The 20,290-nt window shown below is 50.5% G+C and overlaps 1 protein-coding gene across 1 annotated transcript; it reads right to left on the bottom strand.

The window, feature by feature from the left end:
* Window positions 1-1,996: 1,996 nt before the first annotated feature.
* KCNJ14 (potassium inwardly rectifying channel subfamily J member 14) lies at window positions 1,997-20,142 on the bottom strand. Its single transcript, XM_060173716.1, has 3 exons — window positions 20,012-20,142; window positions 7,156-7,921; window positions 1,997-3,930 (listed from the first exon to the last, which is right to left on the bottom strand). Exons 2-3 carry the CDS (start codon window positions 7,867-7,869, stop codon window positions 3,328-3,330), a joined length of 1,317 nt encoding a protein of 438 aa, XP_060029699.1. The 5' UTR covers window positions 7,870-7,921; window positions 20,012-20,142; the 3' UTR covers window positions 1,997-3,327.
* Between the last annotated feature and the right edge of the window lie 148 nt (window positions 20,143-20,290).

Below are 20,290 nucleotides of genomic sequence, written 5' to 3'. Positions count from 1 at the left end.
AGACTATGACCCACATAGTCAACGACTGCCACCTCTCCAGATTCAAAGGAGGTCTCGAAACTTTACATCAGGCTCAACCTGACGCTGTTGACTGGCTACAGAAGAAGGGCAAACGCTAGAAGAAGAAGAACCGGAGTGCTGCTCAGCTCTGGCTTACAGTGGTGTGGGGGATTGAATTTGGGACCTTTGGGGCCTCAGGCATGAACATTTTTTTTTGCATAAACATTATGCTGTATCCCCAGTCTGATTTCTTTCTTTTTTCTTTCCATTTTTTTTTTTTTTCCAGAGTGCTGCTCAGCTCTGGCTTATGGTGGTATGGGGGATTGAACCTCCCTCCCTCCTCAAAGCCTCAGGCTTGAGAGTCTGTTTGCATAGTCATTATGCTATCTCCCCTGTCTTTCTTTCATTCTTAAAAATCTACTTATATGTATTTTAATTTACTAATGAGAGAGGGGGGGGGATTGGACCCGAGAGCATCAGTCTGGCATATGCAATGTAAGGGAACTGGACTGGATTTACCAACACCTGCCATCTCCCAGTTCTTCTTTCTTCTTCTTTTAAATTTATTACCTTTATTTAATTATTGGATAGAGACAGAAATGGAGAGGAAAGGGAAGCTAGAGAAGGAGAGAAACAAAGAGACACCTGCAGCCCTGCTTCACTACTCTTGAAGCTTTCCTCCTGCAGTTGGGGACCAGGAGCTTGAACCTGAGTCCTTTTGCATTGTAACATGTACATTCAACCAGGTATGACATCACCCAGCCCCTTCTTTCTTCCTCCTCCTCTTCTTTTCAGTACTGGGACCTCACATGTAAAATGTCATTGCTCCCAGGCAGCTTTTTCATTCAAAGAGAGAGACAAAGAAAAAAGAGAGAGCACTTTATTTGGTGCTGGGGGGGCTCCCATGTGGTGCCACAGACATCACAAGATGTCAGCGAGCCAATGGGCTCTCTGGCCCACTTCCTGAATTCATGTAAAAGATTCCATTACACCTTGGTTAGGGACTGGGAGACAGTTCACCCAATAGGGCACATACTCCCATGAGGGAGAACCTGGCTTCAAGCTCCAGACACCACGTTGGAGTCCCTACGGACCATGTCAACGGCAGCTCCACAGACAGTGGATCAGTGCTGTGGTGCCTCTTCTCTCTCTCTCTCTTCCTCTCCCTTTGTGTTGAAAAGAAGTCCATTGAGGGGCCAGGCGGTGGCACACCTGGTTAAGCGCACACATCACAGTGTGCAAGGACCCAGGTTCAAGCCTCTGGTTCCCACCTGCAGGGGGAAAGCTTCATGAGTGGTGAAACAGGGCTGCAGGTGTCTCTCTGTCTCTCTCCCTCTCTATCTCCCCCCTCTCAGTTTCTATCTCTATCTAATAAATAAATAAATCCACTGAGAACAGTGGAACTGCACATCCACAAAGTCCCATTGGGGAAAAAATGCACAACACTTCATCATTAATTCAAGCTTAATCTTTTTTTTTTAATTTTTTATACTTATTTATTTTCCCTTTTGTTGCCCTTGCTGTTGTAGTTATTATTGTTGTTATTGGTGTCATCGTTGTCAGGACAGAGAGAAATGGAGAGAGATGGGGAAGACAGAGGGGGGAGAGAGACAGACACCTGCAGACCTGCTTCACCGCCTGTGAAGCGACTCCCCTGCAGGTAGGGAGCTGGGGGCTCGAACCGGGATCCTTATGCTGGTCCTTGCACTTCGCGCCATGTGCGCTTAACCCACTATGCCACCGCTCAACTCCCTAATCTTTTTATTTTTATTTATTTATTTATTTTTATCCAGTGCACCACACAGCTCCGGCTTATGGTGGTGTAAGGGGCTGAACTTGTAACTTCAGAACCACAGGCGTGAAAGTCTTTTGCATAACCATTATGCTATCTCTTTCACCCCAAGCTTAATATTTAAACTTCTGTAGGAGCTAGAGGAAAAAAAAATAGATATTTGTATTTATATTATATATATATATATACATATACATATATATATATGTGATACACACATGTATAACACCTTTAAGAAGCAGACACACGTCACTAGGTGTACAATTCCAAGCATGTAGACCTCTCAGCCTCGGGCCTCTCCCCTCCCTTGTCCACTAACTAGCCCTGTTACCCAGAGTTTGCCTTGAGCTCTCACCTGCTAGGTTAGCCCAGACATGCTGCTGATCAAATCCTGAAAGTGCCTCCTAGAGCTTTCAGGCTTTGATAATTAATGGACAACTCTGAATCCCTGGAGCCTCCATTTCCTTTGGCATGTCAGAATCACAGATGCATCTAGAATCAGCATCAAGATTCTCCACTTCACTGGAGCAAGCCAGAACCAGTAGATCTTGGGCATCTAGAGCTGCCACCCCACCCCCTTGGACTCGAGATCAATCTAGGGCCACAGGATCTTGAGTCCTTTGGATATTCTAGAATGGCACTTAGAAAACCACCTCTGGATCACTTAGCAGCATCACTCAGAGTATCTCCTTGATTGGAGTCTACAGCCTGTGGTTCAGTGTTCTCACACATCAAGGAACCCCACCTCCTTCTAGATCCAGACTTGCCATCATTTTGTGCATTCTAGAAACAGTTCTTTTGTTTCTGGAGTAGTTTCTCAGTCAAGTCTGTTCCTAAAATCACCAGCTTGCCTCTGGGGCCAATCCAGAATCACAGAATCTCAACTTGGGTATTCCAGAACTTTTTTGATCTTGACTTGGAATCAACATTCTGTCGCTGGTCACTCAAGAGTCTTGAATAGTAATCAACATTCTCTGTTGCTGGTCGCTCAATAGTCTTGAAGAGTCTTGAATAGAGCATTCATTCAATAACTCGCCCTCCTTTGGTGGTCTAGAGAAACACAATTTACTACTTGGTTGGCTGACTCTAGAAACAACAGTCCTTTGAATCTTACGTCCTTAAATTCTTGGTCTTTCTAGCTACTCCAGAATCACTGGCTTCCTCCCCTGGAGGGAGTCAATAAAATTGATTCCAGGTCCTGCTCCACAGCTCAAGGCAGCTATATAGAAAACTCTAGAGAAGCACCAGCCCTTGCTTCGTGAGTGTTCCTGAATTCCAGATCTCTCTGTTCCAGTGAGACTCAGGAATCAGAGTGATGAAAGGGCCTTATGAGAGAGCATGGGACACAGAGAAATTAAGCTCCATTATACCCCTGGTGAGACCATGAGGCATGGCAAAACCTGACCAGCTAATGAGTTACCTGCAGGCCTGTTGGTCTTTGGTAACACACGGCCCCTTCCCAGGAGAGTCCCCAATCTCTCCTCCTTGCTAGCAGTGGGAAAGGGGAGGGATGAGTGAGTGAACCCCAACTGGCATCATGGGGGCAGGGGCAGGGTCAGTGTCAGGGTGGGTGTGAGCACTCGGGGGCTGGCAGCCCCATCTTCAGCCTCTACTCTGTCCCCTTCCTTGGCTTCCTCTTCCTCTTCTTCCTCCTGGCAGCAGCTCAGAGCAAGTTCATTCTCATAGCAAAACGCAGTCAGGGAGCCAGGGAAGCTCGACTTGGGACTGTGGGAAGCCTGCTCCGCACGTTCGTCCAGCTCCTTGGCGCTGCACACCGGCGTTCCTGGGACCTCATAAGTGCGGTGGAAGTGGCGGTAGTCCACCTCGTACTGGGAGCCACGCTGGAAGAGGACTGGCTCGAAACGGTGGCCCCAGAGCAGCTCCCCAGGGAGGTAGGAGGAGCGACACTGGGTGGTCATTGCTGTGGCCTCTACCATGCCCTCAAGTATAACCACCAGCTCAAAGTCGGCCCGGGCCAGCTCCGCACGGCCCAGTTCATACAGAGGACTGGCAGAGTCGATCTCGTGCACGATGGTGATGGGAGACACCAGGAAGATGCGGTCAGTGCCACCGTCAAAGCCCACGTCCACATCCTGGTGGTCCAGTGGAATGTACTCACCCTCCGGGGTCACTCGAGGCTGCAGCAAGAGGTGGGGGAGAGCCAAGGGAGAAGGCAGAGAATGGAGACAGAGATCATGAGAAAAAATAAAAGGAACGGATATGCAGAGAAGGAGAACAGAATCCCCACAGAGAAGCAGTGAGAAGACCCAGGGAGAGGAGGCTAGAGAAAGAGGGCTGGAGACCCAAGACAAAGACAGGGGATGAGAGACAGAGTTGCAGAGGGTTTGGGGACAGAAAACAGAATGGAAGAAGTGAGGAGAAGAGAGAGTAGTGTTGGCATATAGAGCCACAGAAATCAAGGGAGAGATAACAGAAGAATGACATCCAACCACAATTGGAGGAACAGAGGGAAAGAAATGGCTTTTAGCAAGTGGCCAGAGAAAGAGAAACTAGAATGACAATGTAGGTTCAATGCCTGTATTCTACCACAGCCTCTGGATAACCCAACACCCCCCCCCTCCCCCCCCCCACACACACACACGCGCGCGCATGCAACCCAGCTACAAGCTCCTCCATCGCAGGGAGCTCTGTGTATGTGTGCTTGTGTGTGCGTGTGGTGGGGAGGGGGGGGCGGGGGGGTTACTATTATGCCACCTTTAGACCAGTTGTTGATAGTTTCTCCCCACCTATGGGCTCCAAACCACAAGTCAGCGCTCCACAGTTTACTGGGAGAGACTGACCCACCCAGTCAAGATTCCCTGACTCCTAAATGCTTTTGTGAAGTCTAATTTATCTATTTACTTTTTTTAAAAAATATTTTTGCTTCCAGGTTTATCGCTGGGGCTCAGTGCCCACACTACAAACCCACTGCTCCTGGAGGTCATTTTTTTCCATTTTTTAAATAATAGGATAGGACAGAGAAAAATTGTGAGGGGAGGAGAGACAGGGGGGGAAGAAAAAGACACCTGTAAGTGCACACATTACAGTGCACAATGACCCAGGTTCAAGCCCCTGGTCCCCGCCTGAAGGGGGGAACCTTCATGAGTGATGAAGCAGGGCTGTAGGTGTCTCTCTGTCTCTCTCCCTCCCTATCTCCCCCTTCCTCTTAATTTCTCTCTGTCTCTATCTAATAAATAAAAAAATATTTTTTTTAAAAAAAGGACATCTGCAGACTTGCTTCACTTATGAAGCAACTCCCTCCAGGTGGGGAGCTGGGGGCTTGAACCCGGTTCTTGGGCGAATCCTTGAACTTTGTACTATGTGCATTTAACCAGTTTAACCTGGTGCACTACCGCCCAGTCCCTCAGCTCTGGATTATAGTGGTGCTAGAAATTGAACCTAGGTCCTTTGGTGCCTCAGGCATGAAAGTCTTTTTGCAAATCCATTATGCTATCTCCTTATCCTAATATGGAGTCTTTTATTTATTTATTTATTTATTTTCCCTTTTGTTGCCCTTGTTTGTTGTTGTAGTTGTTAGACAGATTGGACAGAGAGAAATGGAGAGAGGAGGGGAAGACAGAGAGGGAGAGAGAAAGACAGACACCTGCAGACCTGCTTCACCGCCTGTGAAGCGACTCCTCTACAGGTAGGGAGGCGGGGGCTCGAACCATGACCCTTATGCTGCTCCTTGCGCTTTGCGCCACATGCGCTTAACCCGGTGTGCTATTGCCTGACTCCCTAGTATGGAGTCTTTATACGCGACACGATGGACCCTTTCCTCTCATCTTCAAGCCACAGAAACCTCTTTCCATCTCGAGGTCTGTTTCAAAACCAGGTCTTCAGGGGGCCAAGCGCCAGCACACTGGGTTAAGCACACATGGTGAGAAGCACAGGAACCTGCGGAGGGATCCCAGTTTGAGCCCTCGGCTCCCCACCTGCAGAGGGGTCTCCCTGTCTATCTTCCCCCTCCTCTCTCGATTTCTCTGTCCTATCCAGCAACGATAGCAATGACAACAATAACAATAATAATGGCAACAAAAATGGAATAATGGCCTCCAGGAGCAGTGGATTCGTAGTGCAGGCACTAAGCCCCAGCAATGACCCTGGAGGCAAAAAGAAAAAAAAGAAAAAAGAAAACCCAGGTCTTCAGAAAGAAGTGCTCTGAGAGCCCTTCCTTGGGTTTAAAATTGTCTCCATTCTCACGTCACAAAATGGGCTGTCCTAAAGGCTGCTGGGGGTGGGGGGTAGTGGTGCAGCTGGTTGAGCGCGCCCATGTTACAATGTTCAAGGACCTGGGTGCAAGCCCCCCGGCTACCACCTGCAGGGGTAAAGCTTTGGAAGGGGTGAAGCAGTCTCTCTTCCCCTCCATCTCACCCTTCTCTCTCGATTGCTGACTGTCTCTATCCAATAAATAAAAAATGTGGGGGGTTAGGGAAGAATTTGTTTGGCTTTGTATGTTAACTCTTCTTTCAGCCACCAGGTTCCAGATGCTGACATGATGCCAACCGGACTTTCCTGAGCAGACAACCCCATCCATGTGTCCTGGAGCTCCGCTTCCCCAGAGCCCCTGCCCCACTAGGGAAAGAGAGAGGCAGGCTGGGAGTATGGATCCACCTGCCAACGCCCATGTTCAGCGGGGAAGCAATGACAGAAGCCAGACCTTCCACCTTCTGCAGCCTACAACGACCCTGGGTCCATGCTCCCAGAGGGCTAGAGAATGGGAAAGCTGTCAGGAGAAGGTATTGGGATACGGAGATCTGGTGGTGGGAACTGTGTGGAGTTGCACCCCTCTTGTCCTGTGGTTTCTGTCAGTGTTTCCTTTTTTTTTTTTTTTAAATATTTATTTTATTTATTTATTCCCTTTTGTTGCCCTCGTTGTTTTATTGTTGTAGTTATTATTGTTGTTGGATAGGACAGAGAGAAATGGAGAGAGGAGGGGAAGACAGAGAAGGGGAGAGAAAGACAGACACCTGCAGACCTGCTTCACCGCCTGTGAAGCGACTCCCCTGCAGGTGGGGAGCCGGGGTTCGAACCGGGATCCTTATGCCGGTCCTTGTGCTTTGCGCCACCTGCGCTTAACCCGCTGCGCTACAGCCCGACTCCCCAGTGTTTCCTTTTTATAAATAAAAAATAAAAATAAAAAATTGGGGAGGGAACAGTCTGCTGGGAACTGTAGTCCTGGCTCCACCATCCAGGTCCCTATGGAACTTCTCTGGGAAGCCTCCAAAGGTTAAAAGGTGGGTTTCTCCCGCGGAGGGTTTTGGGAAATGGAGTCCACGCTCCCTTCGGGCCGCTCAAGCCTCCATTTCCCACAACCCCCTGGGGCTCCCGGCCCGCCCCGCGGCAGAGACATGGCCGCCCACCTGCAAGAGCTGGGCCCGCACGTGGGCCTCGACGAGGTGACTGCGACGCAGGTTGCCCACGCGCCACATGAGGCAGAGGCGGTGGTCGCGCAGCGCCACCACGGCGTTCTCGCTGAAGACGAGCGTCTCGTTGCGCTTCTTGGGCTTGGCCATCTTGGCCATGACGGCGCCCACGACGAAGGCGTCGAGCACGCAGCCGGCGATGCACTGCAGCACGACGGCGGCCACGGCGGCCGGGCACTCCTCGGTGACGCTGCGCACGCCGTAGCCGATGGACGTCTGCGTCTCGAGCGCGAAGAGAAAGGCGGCCAGAAAGCTGGCCACCTGCGAGAAGCAGGGCGCGGGCGGCGGCGGCGCGGCCAGGTCGCCGTGCAGCGAGGCGATGAGCCAGAAGGCCAGGCCGAAGAGCAGCCAGGAGGCGAGGAAGGAGCAGGAGAAGAGCAGGCACATCCAGCGCCAGCGCACGTCCACGCACGTGGTGAACAGGTCGCTCAGGTAGCGCGCGCCCTGGCCGCCCAGGTTGACGAAGCGCACGTTGCAGTGACCGTCCTTCTTGACGAAGCGCCCGCGCCGCCGCCGCGCCGCCGCCCCCGACGGGCCGGGCGCCCAGCCGTTGCGGCACAGCCCGGGCCCCGCCGCCTCCTCGTCGTCGGCCCGGCCGGCCCCCGACTCCAGGGCGCCGCTCAGGCGGCGCAGGGCCCTGGCCAGGCCCATTGGGCGGGGGCACCGCCTCGCCTCGGCCTAGCGGGGGGCGGGCGCCCCCTGCCTGCGGGAAGAAGCAGCGACGTCAGAGGCGAGGCCCGGCTGGGGAGTTGAAGCAGAGCGACTCCTGCTGGTGACGAGCCGAGCAAGAGGTGCCCTCTGTACACACCGCGGGAGAAGTCGGGGCCGGGCCGGGGCGCACCCGGTTGAGTGCACGCGCTGCAGTGCACAGGGGCCCGGGTTCGAGCCTCGGGTCTCCCACCTGCAGGGACAAAGCTTTGCAAGCGGTGGAGCAGGGCTGCAGGTGTCTGTCTGTCTCCCCCTCCCCTCTGGATTGCTGGCGGTCTCTATCCGACAAATAAAGATAAAAAGCGGGGCCGGGGAGACAGCATAATGGTTATGCAAACAGGCTCTCATGCCTGAGGCTCCCCCGCACCACCGTAAGCCAGAGCTGAGCAGTGCGCTGGTGTTTCTCTCTCTCTCTCTCTCTCTTTCTCTCTCTCTCTGCATCTCTCTCAAAAATAAAATTAATTTAAAAAAACGGGGCAGGGGTAGATAGCATAAAGGTTATGCAAACCATTACCGCCTGAGGCTCCAAAGTCCCAGGTTCGATCCCCTGCACCACCGTAAGCCAGAGCTGAGCAGTGCTCAGGTAAAATAAATATAAGTAAAAATAAAAAAAGAAGAAACCCAGGAGATGGTGCAGTGGATAAAGCAGTGGATTCTCAAGCAGGAGGTCTTGAATAGATTTGAAAAGGAAAAAGTCACCTGTGAAGCCTGTTGCAGTGACTATGGGAAGGCTGGTAATTGTCCTATCCAACAGCAATAGCAACAATAACAACAAGGGCAACAAAAATGGGAAAGAATGACCTCCAGGAGCAGTGGATTCATGGTGCAGACACTGAACCCTAGCAATAACCCTGAAAAAAAGAAATGTAAATTTCTTTTGGGGGCTGGGCCACCGATGACACACCCCCAGTTAAGCACACAGTACCAAGCACAGGGACCTGCACCAGGATTCGGCTTCCAACCTCCGGCTCCCCACCTGCAGGGGGGTCACTTCTCAAGCAGTGAAACAGATCTGCAGGTGTCTCTTTGTCTCTCCCCCTCTGCCTCCTCCTGCTCTCTCAATCTCTCTCTGTCCTACCCAATAACATGGAAAAAGGGCAGCCAGGAGCAGTGGATTGTAGTGCTGGCACCAAGCCCCAGCAGTATACCTGGAGGCAAAAAGAGAAAGTTTACTTTTAAGTTATCATTTTATTTTATTTATTGGCTAGAGACAGAAACCAATAGAAAAGGAGTAAGAGACACCTGCGTGACTACTTCACTCCTGAAGCTTTCTCCCTGTTCTTAGGGGCAGGGAACTAGAACTCTGCTCCTTGCACATCATAACCTAGCACGCTACCGCTGGGTCCCTTAATTGTTGTTATTTTTAGATATTTATTACATATATGTGTGAGAGTCACATGAAACAGAGAAGAGCTAGAGAGAGAGCCCACTTGGGTGCCTGGGAGGTTGGTGATGGCATAAGGACTCTCAGGCATGAAAGTCTGATAGTTATTTCCCCAGCCACATAAATACTTTTTGTAATGAGGAGAGAGAAGGGAGAAAAGAGGTGGGGTGGGGTGGGGTGGGGTGGGGCAGGTGGTGGCACAAGTGGTTGAGTGCACAAGACCCAGGTTCAAGTTCCCGGCCCCCCAGCTGCAGGGGGAAAGCTTCACAAGTGGCAAATCAGTGCTACAGGTGTCTCTTTGTCTCTCTTCCTATCTCCCCAACACCCTCTTGATTTCTTTCTGTCTCTACCCAAATAAAAAATATTTTGGAGGTGTGTGGTGGTAGTGCAGTGGGTTAAGCGCACATGGCATGAAGAACAAGGACCAGTGTAAGGATCTCAATTTGAGCTCCCAGCTCCCCACCTGCAGGGGGGTCACTTCACGGGTGGTGAAGCAGGTCTGCAGGTGTCTGTCTTTCTCTCCCCCTCTCTGTCTTCCTCTCCTCTCTCCGTTTCTCTCTGTCCTATCCAACAACGACAACAATGGGAACAATAACAACAAGGGCAACAAAAATAGGGAAAATGGCTTCCTGGAGCAGTGGGTTTGTAGTGAAGTGATAACCCTGGAGGCAAGTGTGTGTGTGTGTGTGTGTGTGTGTGTGTGTGTATTAAAAAATGAGGGGGGATCGAGCTTTAGCACAGCGGGTTAAGTACACGTGGTGCAAAGCACAACGACCAGCGTAAGGATCCCAGTTCGAGCCCCCAGCTCCCCACCTGCAGGGGAGTCCCTTCACAGGCGGTGCAGCAGGTCTGCAGGTGTCTGTCTTTCTCTCCCCCTCTCTGTCTTCCCCTCCTCTTTCCAGTTCTCTCTGTCCTATCCAAAAACAATGACATCAGTAGCAGCAATAATAATAACCACAACAATGATAAAAACAACCAGTTACAAAAGGGAAGAAATGGCCTCCAGGAGCAGTGGATTCATGGTGCAGGCCCCATGCCCCAGCAATAACCCTGGAAGCAAAAAAAAAAAAAAAAGAGGAAGTTGGGCAGTAGCGTAGTGGGTTAAGTACATGTGGCCAAAAGCGCAAGGACCAGCGTAAAGATCCTGGTTTGAGTTCTGGCTCCCACCTGCAGGGGAGTCGCTTCACAGGCAGTGAAGCAGGTCTGCAGGTGTCTGTCTTTCTCTCCCCCTCTCTGTCTTCCCCTCCTCTGTCCATTTCTCTCTGTCCTATCCAACAACGATGACATCGATAACAACAACAATAACTACAACAATAAGACAACAAGGGCAACAAAAGGGAAAATTAATAAATAAATAAATAAATGAGAGAGAGAAAAGCGACCAGAGTACCACTCCATTCATCGTATCTGGGGCCGGTGGTTAAGCACACGGTCTCTTGTGTGCTAAGCGTGTGCTTTTTATTCCCACTGAGCCATGCGACCTCCTCACTTCTAGAGTGGTTATTATCTAGGGGGTGAATTGGTAAATTTATCATCTCCAGGGCTTCGCTCCAAGCCAACTATTTTGGCTGCACAGGGAGAGACACAGACAGACAGACACACTCCCCACAGAACTAGAATTTCCCTCGCTTGAGTGCAGTGGGGGATGAGCGAGAACCTAGGCCCTGCACACAACTAAGCAGGACACGATTGTTGTGGATCTGGATGACGCCTGTTGACTGTGATTACTGTGAAAGTGAGAGCATGCAGAGGGCTGTGTCTGGTATTGAACTCAGGACCTTGTGCTCGCTAGTCCTGTGCTCTATCACTGCCTAAAACTATTACCGTAAAAGTCAGAAAAGTAGGGAGTCGGGCGGTAGTGCAGCAGATTGAGCGCATGTGGCACGAAGCACAATGACTGGCAAAAGGATCCCGGTTCGAGCCCCCGGCTCCCACATACAGGGGAGTCACTTCACAGGCAGTGGAGCAGGTCTGCAGGTGTCTGTCTTTCTCTCCCCCTCTCTGTCTTCCCCTCCTCTCTCCATTTCTCTCTGTCCTATTTAACAGCGACAACATCAGTAACTACAACAACAATAATTAAAAAAAAGGGCAACAAAAGGGAAAATAAAAGAATTTTTTTTAAAAGTCAGAAAAGTAGAGCCTGGCAGGGGTAAGTAGCATAATGGTTATGCAATGAGACTCTCATGCCAGAGGATCCAAGGTCCCCGGTTCAATCCCCCTGCACCATTATAAGCCAGAACTGAGCAGAGCTCTGATTAAAAAAAAGAAAAAAAAAAAAAAAAAAAAGCCGAGCCTCAACAGTGGCAATAATCCTATAGGAGATATTCAAGTCGCCATAAATACTGTTGCCATAGCAACATTAGAGCAAGTGCCGCATAATTACAGTGGTTTATCCAGTTCCAGACCCTGTTGTGAGTATTTTGCATGAATTTACACATTTGAAACTCACAGCAGCAACCCTCAGTGGCTAGGGTTACGAGCCCCGTTTGACTAGGTGAAGAACTGAAACACAGAATGTTCCTGTAGCCTGCCCACATTGGGGCTGCTGCCCACTAACTCCGGAGTCCCCTATGGCCACTCTGGCTGCTAGCTGCTTCTGAGTAAGGTGTCAGTGTCGAAGGTGAGCTAGTCCTCTGGGGTCCACCTTGGCTCAAGGCAGGGGAGACAGCACAATGGTTCTGCCAAAAGACTCCTGCCTGAGGCTTCCAGGTCCCAGGTTCAACTCCTAGCACCACCATCAGCCAGAGCTGAGCAGTATCCTAGTCTCGTATCCTAGTCTCATTCTCATTACATAATAATATATATATTTTTTGCCTCCAGGGACTTGGTGCCTGCATTATGAATTCACTGCTCCAGGAGGCTATTTCTTCCCTTTAGTTGCCCTTGTTGTTTATTGTTGTTGTTGTTATTGTTGTTTTTATTGCTATCGTTGTTGTCGGATAGAACAGAGAGAAATGGAGAGAGGAGGGGAAGACAGAGAGGGGAGAGAAAGAGATACCTGCAGACCTGCTTCACGGCCCGTGAAGCGACTCCCCTGCAGGTGGGGAGCCAGGGGCTCAAACTGGGGTCCTCATGGCAGTCCTTGCGCTTCACGCCATGTGCGCTTAACCCACTGCGCTACCACCCAGCCCCTCATAACAATTTTGTTTTAAAGAGGTTCAAGGCTGGGGAGGTAGATCAGTGGTGAATGTGGGCTGTGCGTGTATGAGCTTCACAAATGGTGAAGCAGGGCTGCAGACATCTCTCTGTGTCTGTCACCCCTTTCCCTCATTCAGGCCCAGACACTAAAGGAACAAACAGTAGATTCAGAAGGCACAAGCAACAAGAGGAAAACATAGAGATGAGGGGTGTTTGCTGGCAGGGAGCTCACTGGGAATCCTGTGTGTCCTATCAGGCTTGGGCCCTGTCACCACATGGGATCACTGCTGCGCAGGGGAAAACCTCAGGTGCTGGGTGCTTCTTCCTCTCACCCTCCTTGTCTCCCTCCTTCTCTATCTAAAAGAAAGAGAGAGAGAGAGAGAGAAAGAAGAAAGGAAGGAAGGAAGGAAGGAAGGAAGGAAGGAAGGAAGGAAGGAAGGTTGGTTGGTTGAGGGGCCAGGTGGTGGAGCACCTTGTTGAGTGCACTCAACCTGTAAGGGGAAAGCTTTGCAAGTGGTGAAGCAGTGTTGCAGATGTCTCTTTGTCTCTCTTGCTCTCTGTCTCCCTCTTTCCTCTTGATTTCTGACTGTCTTTTATTCAATAATTTTTTTAAAGGTGTTTTTCTCTATCTCTTTCATAAATAAATTTCTTTAAAAGCACAGTCAAAAGAACCTGCAAGATAGCTCACCTCACCAGTGAAAACACTGCCTTTGCCATGTTTCAGCCCAGAATGGAATCAGCACCCACAACACCGAAGGGAGCTGTGGTGCTGTGGTATCTTTCTGTCTGTCTGTCTGAAAAAGTCAACCTTGGGAGTTGGGTGGTAGCGCAGTGGGTTAAGCGCACGTGGTACAAAGCGCAAGGACCGGCATAAGGATCCCACTTTGAGCCCCCAGCTCCCCACCTGCAGGGGAGTCGCTTCACAGGCAGTGAAGCAGGTCTGCAGGTGTCTATCTTTCTCTCCCCCTCTGTCTTCCCCTCCTCTCTCCATTTCTTTCTGTCCTATCTAGCAACGATGACATCAATAAGTACAACAATAAAACAAGGGCAACAAAAGGGAATAAATAAACAAATAAATATTTTTAAAAGTCAACCTGGAGGATTGGGGAGACTGCACAATATTTATGCAAAAATACTTTCATGCTTGAGGCACCAAAGGTCCCAGGTTCAATCCCCAGCATCAATCACCATGAGCAGGACTGAATAGTGCTCTGGTAAAAATAAATGAATAAGTAAGTCAGCCTGAAGCAGTGAAGCCCCAAGTGATAACCAAAAAATAAAGTAAGGGGAGTTGGGTGGTGGCACACTGGGTTAAACACACATAGTATGAAACACTAGGATCCCGGTTCAAGCCCCCGGCTCTCCACCTGCAGGGAAGTCCTTCAAAAGTGGTGGAGCAGGTCTTTCTCCCTATCTTCCCCTCCTCTCTCAATTTCTTTCTGTCCTATCCAAAAAATTGGGGGAAGAAAAAAAAAGGCCACAGAAGCAGTGGACTCACAATTTAGGCAACTGAGCCTCAGTGATAACCCTGGAGGCAAAAAAAAAAAAAAAGTAAGTAAGAAGAATAAAGTCAACACAGGTGTGGTGGAGGTTTTGAGGCCCTGGTGCTATAAAACAAACAAACAAATGTGATACCTGGGTCTTCATCAAAGCACCCTAACAGGAAAGAGAAAAGACAGCCTACTAGTGGGAGAAATGAATTGCAAATAATCTAGTTAAGGGGGTGGATGGTGGCGCACTTGGTTGAGCGCACATGTTACAGCGTGCAAGGAGCCGGTTTCGAGCCCCTGGTTCCCACCTCCCTCCAGGGGGAAAGCTTCATGAGTGGTGAAGCAGGGCTGCAGGTGTCTCTCTGTCTCTCTCCCTATCATCCCCTTCCCCTCTCAGTTTCTGGCAGTCTTTATCCAACAAATAAAGATAATAAAACAATTTCAAATCATATAGTTAAGAAATTTTGTACCTAATATATATATGTATATATTAAAAAGCTGCTGTGGGCAACTCATCAGATAGATCACACAGCTTACTGTGTGCAGGGCTCTGGGTTCAATCCTAGGCAACACTTGAGAACACCAAGGGGTGCCATGGACGAGAGACTTTGGTGTTTCTCCCTAAAAATACAGGCAATTGGGAGCCGGGCGGTAGCGCAGCGGGTTAAGCACATATGGCGTAAAGTGCAAGGACTGGCCTAAGGATCCCAGTTTGAGCCCTCGGCTCCCCACCTGTAGGGGTGTCGCTTCATAAACGGTGAAGCAGGTCTCCAGGTGTCTATCTTTCTCTCTTCCTCTGACTTCCCTTCCTCTCTTGACGTCTGTAACAACGACAGCAATAACAACAATAACAACAACAACATTAGACAACAAGGGCAACAAAAGAGAATAAATGGCCTCCAGGAGCAGTGGATTCAGTAGTGCAGGCACCGATCCCCAGCAATAACCCTGGAGGCAAAAAAAATTCAGGAAATTGGACCAGGAAGGCAGCTCAGTGGTATTACACATGCAGGAGGCCTCAAATTCATCCCCCTGGCACAAAATAGATGAAGAATACTTATAACTCAACAACAATAAAAATGGTTTTAAAAATGGGGAAAGGATCTTGAATAACACTTTTTAATTTATTTTATTTATTTATTCCCTTTTGTTGCCCTTGTTGTTGTTACTGATGTTGTCGTTGTTAGGACAGAGAGAAATGGAGAGAGGTGGGGCAGACAGAGAGGAGAGAAAGACAGATACCTGCAGACCTGCTTCACCGCCTGTGAAGCGACTCCCCTGCAGGTGGGGAGCCAGGGGCTCCAACTGGGATCCTTATGCCGGTCCTTGTGCTTTGCGCCACACGCACTTAACTGTTGCGCTCCCACCCGACTCCCAATGGGGGGGATCTCTTAACCGATAAAAAGTGTTGGCAAAGATTTTGAGAAATGGGCACCTGCGTGTACTCCTTCCTGGTGGAATGTAAAATTGTACCACGGCATTCCTGGGGGTTCTTTGAGTAAACTGATTCAGTTTAGGACCCTGAACCCCACTCAGAAAGGTCTAACGGAGAGAGATGGAAGCAAGCGTTCACACAGGGGATTGCGCCGTGATGCTCCTGGCTGCTCCACCACTGACAATAGCTGGAAGCGGCCAGCAGCCAGGCAGCCACCAGCCGGAGACTGAAGTGTGGTCTAGACAGACCCCGCTGGGCCGGGCCGCCAGAGGCCGTGAGAGGAAGCGAGGGCTGAGGGGCCGCGACTCACATGGCCTGGAAGACAGCTGCCAAGAGACAGCCCCGAGCGTTTTACTCTCATTTATGAGAACCGATTTAGAAATTAAATGAGAGGTTTCTGGGACTGGAGAGGAGGGAGCTAGAGAACTCCAGGCTGTCTTACTGGGGTGATGGGAATGTTCTAGAATGGATTGTGGTGATGGTCGTAGGACTGTGAATATAACCCCCCCCCAAAATCACTGAATTGTGCACAGTAATGTGTAACTTGTGTGATGTGTGTGCGTGTTATATTTCTTTCCTTTCTTTCTTTCTTTCTTTCTTTCTTTCTTTCTTTCTTTCTTTCTTTCTTTTTTTTTCCTCCAGGGTTATTGCTGGGCTCGGTGCCTGCACCATGAATCCACTGCTCCTGGAGGCCATCCCCCCTCCTTTTGTTGCCCTTGTTGTTGTAGCCTCGTTGTGGTTATTATTATTGCCATTGTTGATGTTGTTCATTGTTGGATAGGCAAGAGAGAAATAGAGAGAGGAGGGGAAGACAGAGAGGGGGAGAGAAAGACAGACACCTGCAGACCTGCTTCACTACCTGTGAAGCAACTCCCCTTGCAGATGGGGGGGGGGCTCGAACCGGGATCCTTACACTGGTCCCAGGCTGCGGGGCCAGCCTGACCTTTGGCTTCCTCATCTGTAAAGTGTGGTGTTGACCCTGCTGTTGTGGAGCCATGATGGGCCCTGGCAACACTGGGGACTTTTCTGGAGCCTCAGTTTACCCCTCTGTGGAATGGGAATAAAACCCACCAACACTTACGGGGGGGAGGGCTGGTGACTAGGAGGCGATTAAGCAGGCAGAGTGCAGGTTTTGTAAGCAAGTTGCTTTGAATCTGACCACCTGGGTCCTTGCACATGGTAATGTGTGAGCTCAACCAGGTGCCACCATCCAGCCCTTAATGCATCTGTCTGTCTGTCTATTAATGAAAATGAGAGGAGAGAACCAGAGCATCACCCTGGTAATGTGATGCTGAGGCTTGAACTCAGGACCCCATGCCTCAGAGTTCAGAGTTTCATTCATTGATGCTCTGGTTCTGTCTCATGTTTTTCTGTTTTCAGTTAAGCTAATAAATCTGATTTGTCATCATCACTGAGATTGCACTGTTCTGAGCCATTTTTTTCAGACACAGAGATTCCACAGCACTGAGATTCCTCAGAGCAGCAGTGGCCAGGCTCAAACCTGGGTTGTGTTTTGTGTTCGACAAAGCACATGCACTATCCAGGTGATGTACCTTGCCAGCCTAAACTAACACTTTTTCCCCCTCCCTGCCAGGGCTATCACTGGGCTCTGAACCTATACTATGACTCCAATTCTGGAAGCCTTCCTCAAACCCTCTTTCTTTTCTGATAGAGACATAGAGAGGGAGAGAAGGAAAGAGAGAAAACCATGACCATGGCATTGCTCCGCTGCACATGAAGCTTTCCTCCTGCAGGTGAGGGCCAGGGGCTGGAACCTGGGTCCTTGCACATGGTAATGTGTGAGCTCAACCAGGTGCCACCTAATGCCCCGAATGCATCTGTCTGTCTGTCTATTAATGAAAATGAGAGGAGAGAACCAGAGTATCACCCTGGTAATGTGATGCTGGGGCTTGAACTTAGGACCCCATGCCTCAGAGTTCAGAGTTTCATTCATTGCACCTCCCCTCTCCACCCAAATTAATACCTGGTGGCTTGGGAAGGGGTGCAGGGGAGGGGGGTGGAGTATAGTATAATAGTTCTACAAAGACTTTCATGCCTGAGACTTCAAATTCCCAGGTTCAATCCCCAGCACCACCATAAACCAGAACTGGTAAAAAGAAGCAAGAAACAAAAAAAAAAAAAAAGGGGAGTTAGGCGGCTGACGTAAGGATCCCAGTTCGAGCCCCCGGCTCCCCACCTGCAAGGGAGCCACTTCACAGGCGGTGAAGCAGGTGTCTATCTTTCTCTCCCTCTCTCTGTCTTAACCCTCTTCTCTCCATTTCTCTCTGTTCTATCCAACAATGACGACATCAATAACAGTTACTACAACAACAATGGAAAGCAACAAGGGCAACAAAAGGGAAAAGAAATAAATTTAAAAAAAAAAAGAGGGCTGGCTGGTGGTGCACCTGGTTAAACACATGTTATAATGATCAAGGACCCGGGTTTAACCCCCAGTCCCCACCTGCACAGGGAAAGCTTTGCGAGTGGTGAAACAGGATTGCAGATGTCTCTCTCCCTTCCCCTACCGTCTCAATTTCTGGCTGTCTCTATTCAATAAATAAAGATACTAAAAATAAATCAATAAATAAGAACAAGCAAAAAATAATTAAAAATAAAGTGAGGCAGCAGCACACTGGGTAGAGCATGTTACCATGTGAGAAGACTCAAGTTCAAGCCCCTGGTCCCCCACCTGGGGGGGGGGAGTGAGTTTCACAAATAGTGGAACAGTGTTACAGGTCTTACTTTCTCTTTCTGTATTTTGCTGCCTCTACAAGAAAATTAATTAATAAAGGCAAGACTAATGGACCAGCAGGAGTGGTGGGTTTGTTGTGTAGGCGCCGAGCTGCAGTGATAACACTAGTGGCAAAAAAAAAAACAAAAAAAAAAACCCAAAGACGGAAGGAAGACTGGTCTTTCAGGGGCCAGGTTTGAAGTCCTCATCCAACCTCTACGTCTCTAGCCTGGAGTCCCCCATGACTGAGATGGCAGGGAGGCTGGGTGTGGGGGTCCTCTCACTGACCTGCCCACCATCCTTAAACTTGGGTGAGTTTCCACAGGAAATCAGCAGGCACTGAGTGCCCCCGTGATTCCCCTCAATCCCAGGGGGCTTTAGAGAGACATGCCAGCTCCTGCGGTGCCCAGTTCTAGGTCCCGAGTCGCAGGCTATGGGCTTGGCCTCACTCCCGGCCATGGCACCTGCTGTGTCCGAGCCCAGTGACCTTGAGTGGGCTGTCACCCACCGCGGGAAAGCCCGTCCGCCACTTGCTCACCTGGGTGGCTCGGGCAGGGTGCTGGGGGCCTGGCTCATGCCCCACATGGCAGGCTGGGATTCAGGCTCAGAAGCTAAGGCCGAGCCATGGGGGATGCGGGACACTGAGCCTTTCTCCTCTGGGGCTCTGCCTGCAACACCTTGTCCTCAGTCCTTTCACAGATCAGATGGGGTCTTTTTCCCAAGGGTCCCCTGGGTGCCATGCTGCCGTGTACGTCCTAGACACAGCTGGGGCCCAAATGCCTCCCACCTCACAGGAGGGAAAAGGATTCGGAGTCTGAAGGTTTACCTCCCCCCAACCTCTCCATCTCCACCTGACCTACCAGAACAGCTTAATGTTTCCATATAAAGGAGCCAGGGCTTAAAGTGCGTGGACTTGGTGTCAAAGTCACTGTCTAATCTGGGGCCAAGGGGCCCCGCCTCCCTCCCCCCCAAAGAAACTTCTCTCTCTCACATACATATACACACACACACACACACACACACACACACACACACACACACACACACACACAGAGACAGACTCTGGAGGGCTTCTCTAGCCATTCCCCCCCTCATCCCATGGGGTCTGGGATCCAGGATGAAGGGTAAAGACTGGCAGGAGGGCGTGTGGGGCAGAGATAAAGACACCTAGGTTTGGAAAGGGACAGGGCTGGGGAGACGGCATAATGGTTGTGAAAAAAAGCCTTGCATGCCTCAGACACCGAAAGTCCCAGGTTCAACCCCCAGCACCATCATAAACTGGAGTCTAGCAACTGCTCTGGAAAAAGAAAAGGGATGCAGAGGGGACCCCCAAGTTAGAGAGAAACACTGTAAGGATCACGGGACTTGGGTGAGGAGACAGAGATCCAGAGGAATCTAGAAGCCGAGATCTGGAATAAAGATGGGGCGGGGGCAGGAAGAGCAGAGAGGGGGCCAGAGGTTGAAGTGGGGACAAAGAAAAGACCAAGAGAACTTGGGAAACAGGAATGGAGACGAGTGTAGGATTGCATGGTAGGGACAGGAGAGAGGATGGATGTGCAGGGCCAAAAAGAGGCAGGAAAAAAGGGCCAGGTGGTGGTGCACCTGGTGCACAAGGCCCCGGGTTCAAGCCCCTGGTTCCCACCTGCAGGAAGAAAGCTTCACAAGGGTGAAGCAGGGCTGCAGGTGTCTGTCTCTCTCCCCCTCCCCTCTCAATTTCTGTCTCTATGCAATAATAAACAAAGATCAAAATTGAAAAAAAAAAAAAAGAGGCAGCAAAAGGAGGTGGACTCTGACTTGGAGCCTTGAAGGTGGGGGTGGGGTGGAGACCTTCTGGGTCTGGAGTCTGTCATGAAGGGGGGTTTGGGTTGGGGGGAGGGCTCTCAGGCTGGAACCCCAGCACCTACCTGGTGGGGCAGCCCACCCCCATGCCCTCCGCCAGGGGCTCGTCTGCTAAGCCCAGGGGAAGACCGTGCAGGAGCGAGGGGCTGTGCTCTGTCCGGGCCCCAGGGGCCTTGTACCGTGCACCTGACCTCCAGCCCACAGGCGGATCAGGGACCTGGCCAAGGGGGGGGCAGGGGGTGGGGCCAGCACAGAGCCGCAGAGGGGGGGCCAGGGAAGACGGCCAGGCAGGGCGGCTGGGCTGCAGCCCAAGCAGGCTGGAGAGGAGGCTGTGGCAGCAACAT

Source organism: Erinaceus europaeus, chromosome 2 (assembly GCF_950295315.1).
Source record: "Erinaceus europaeus chromosome 2, mEriEur2.1, whole genome shotgun sequence".
Classification (NCBI taxonomy): Eukaryota; Metazoa; Chordata; class Mammalia; order Eulipotyphla; family Erinaceidae; genus Erinaceus; species Erinaceus europaeus.
The sequence above is the reverse complement of the archived record's forward strand: the minus strand, read 5'-3'. Positions and strand labels throughout refer to the sequence as shown.

Bases quoted from the DNA above. Each gene is read 5' to 3' on its own strand.
- KCNJ14 (XM_060173716.1), bottom strand. From the start codon at position 7,869: ATGGGCCTGGCCAGGGCCCTGCGCCGCCTGAGCGGCGCCCTGGAGTCG. The intron at 3,931-7,155 runs GTGGGCGGCCAT...CTCTTGCTGCAG, and splicing joins TGCGGGCCCAGCTCTTGCAG to CCTCGAGTGACCCCGGAGGG.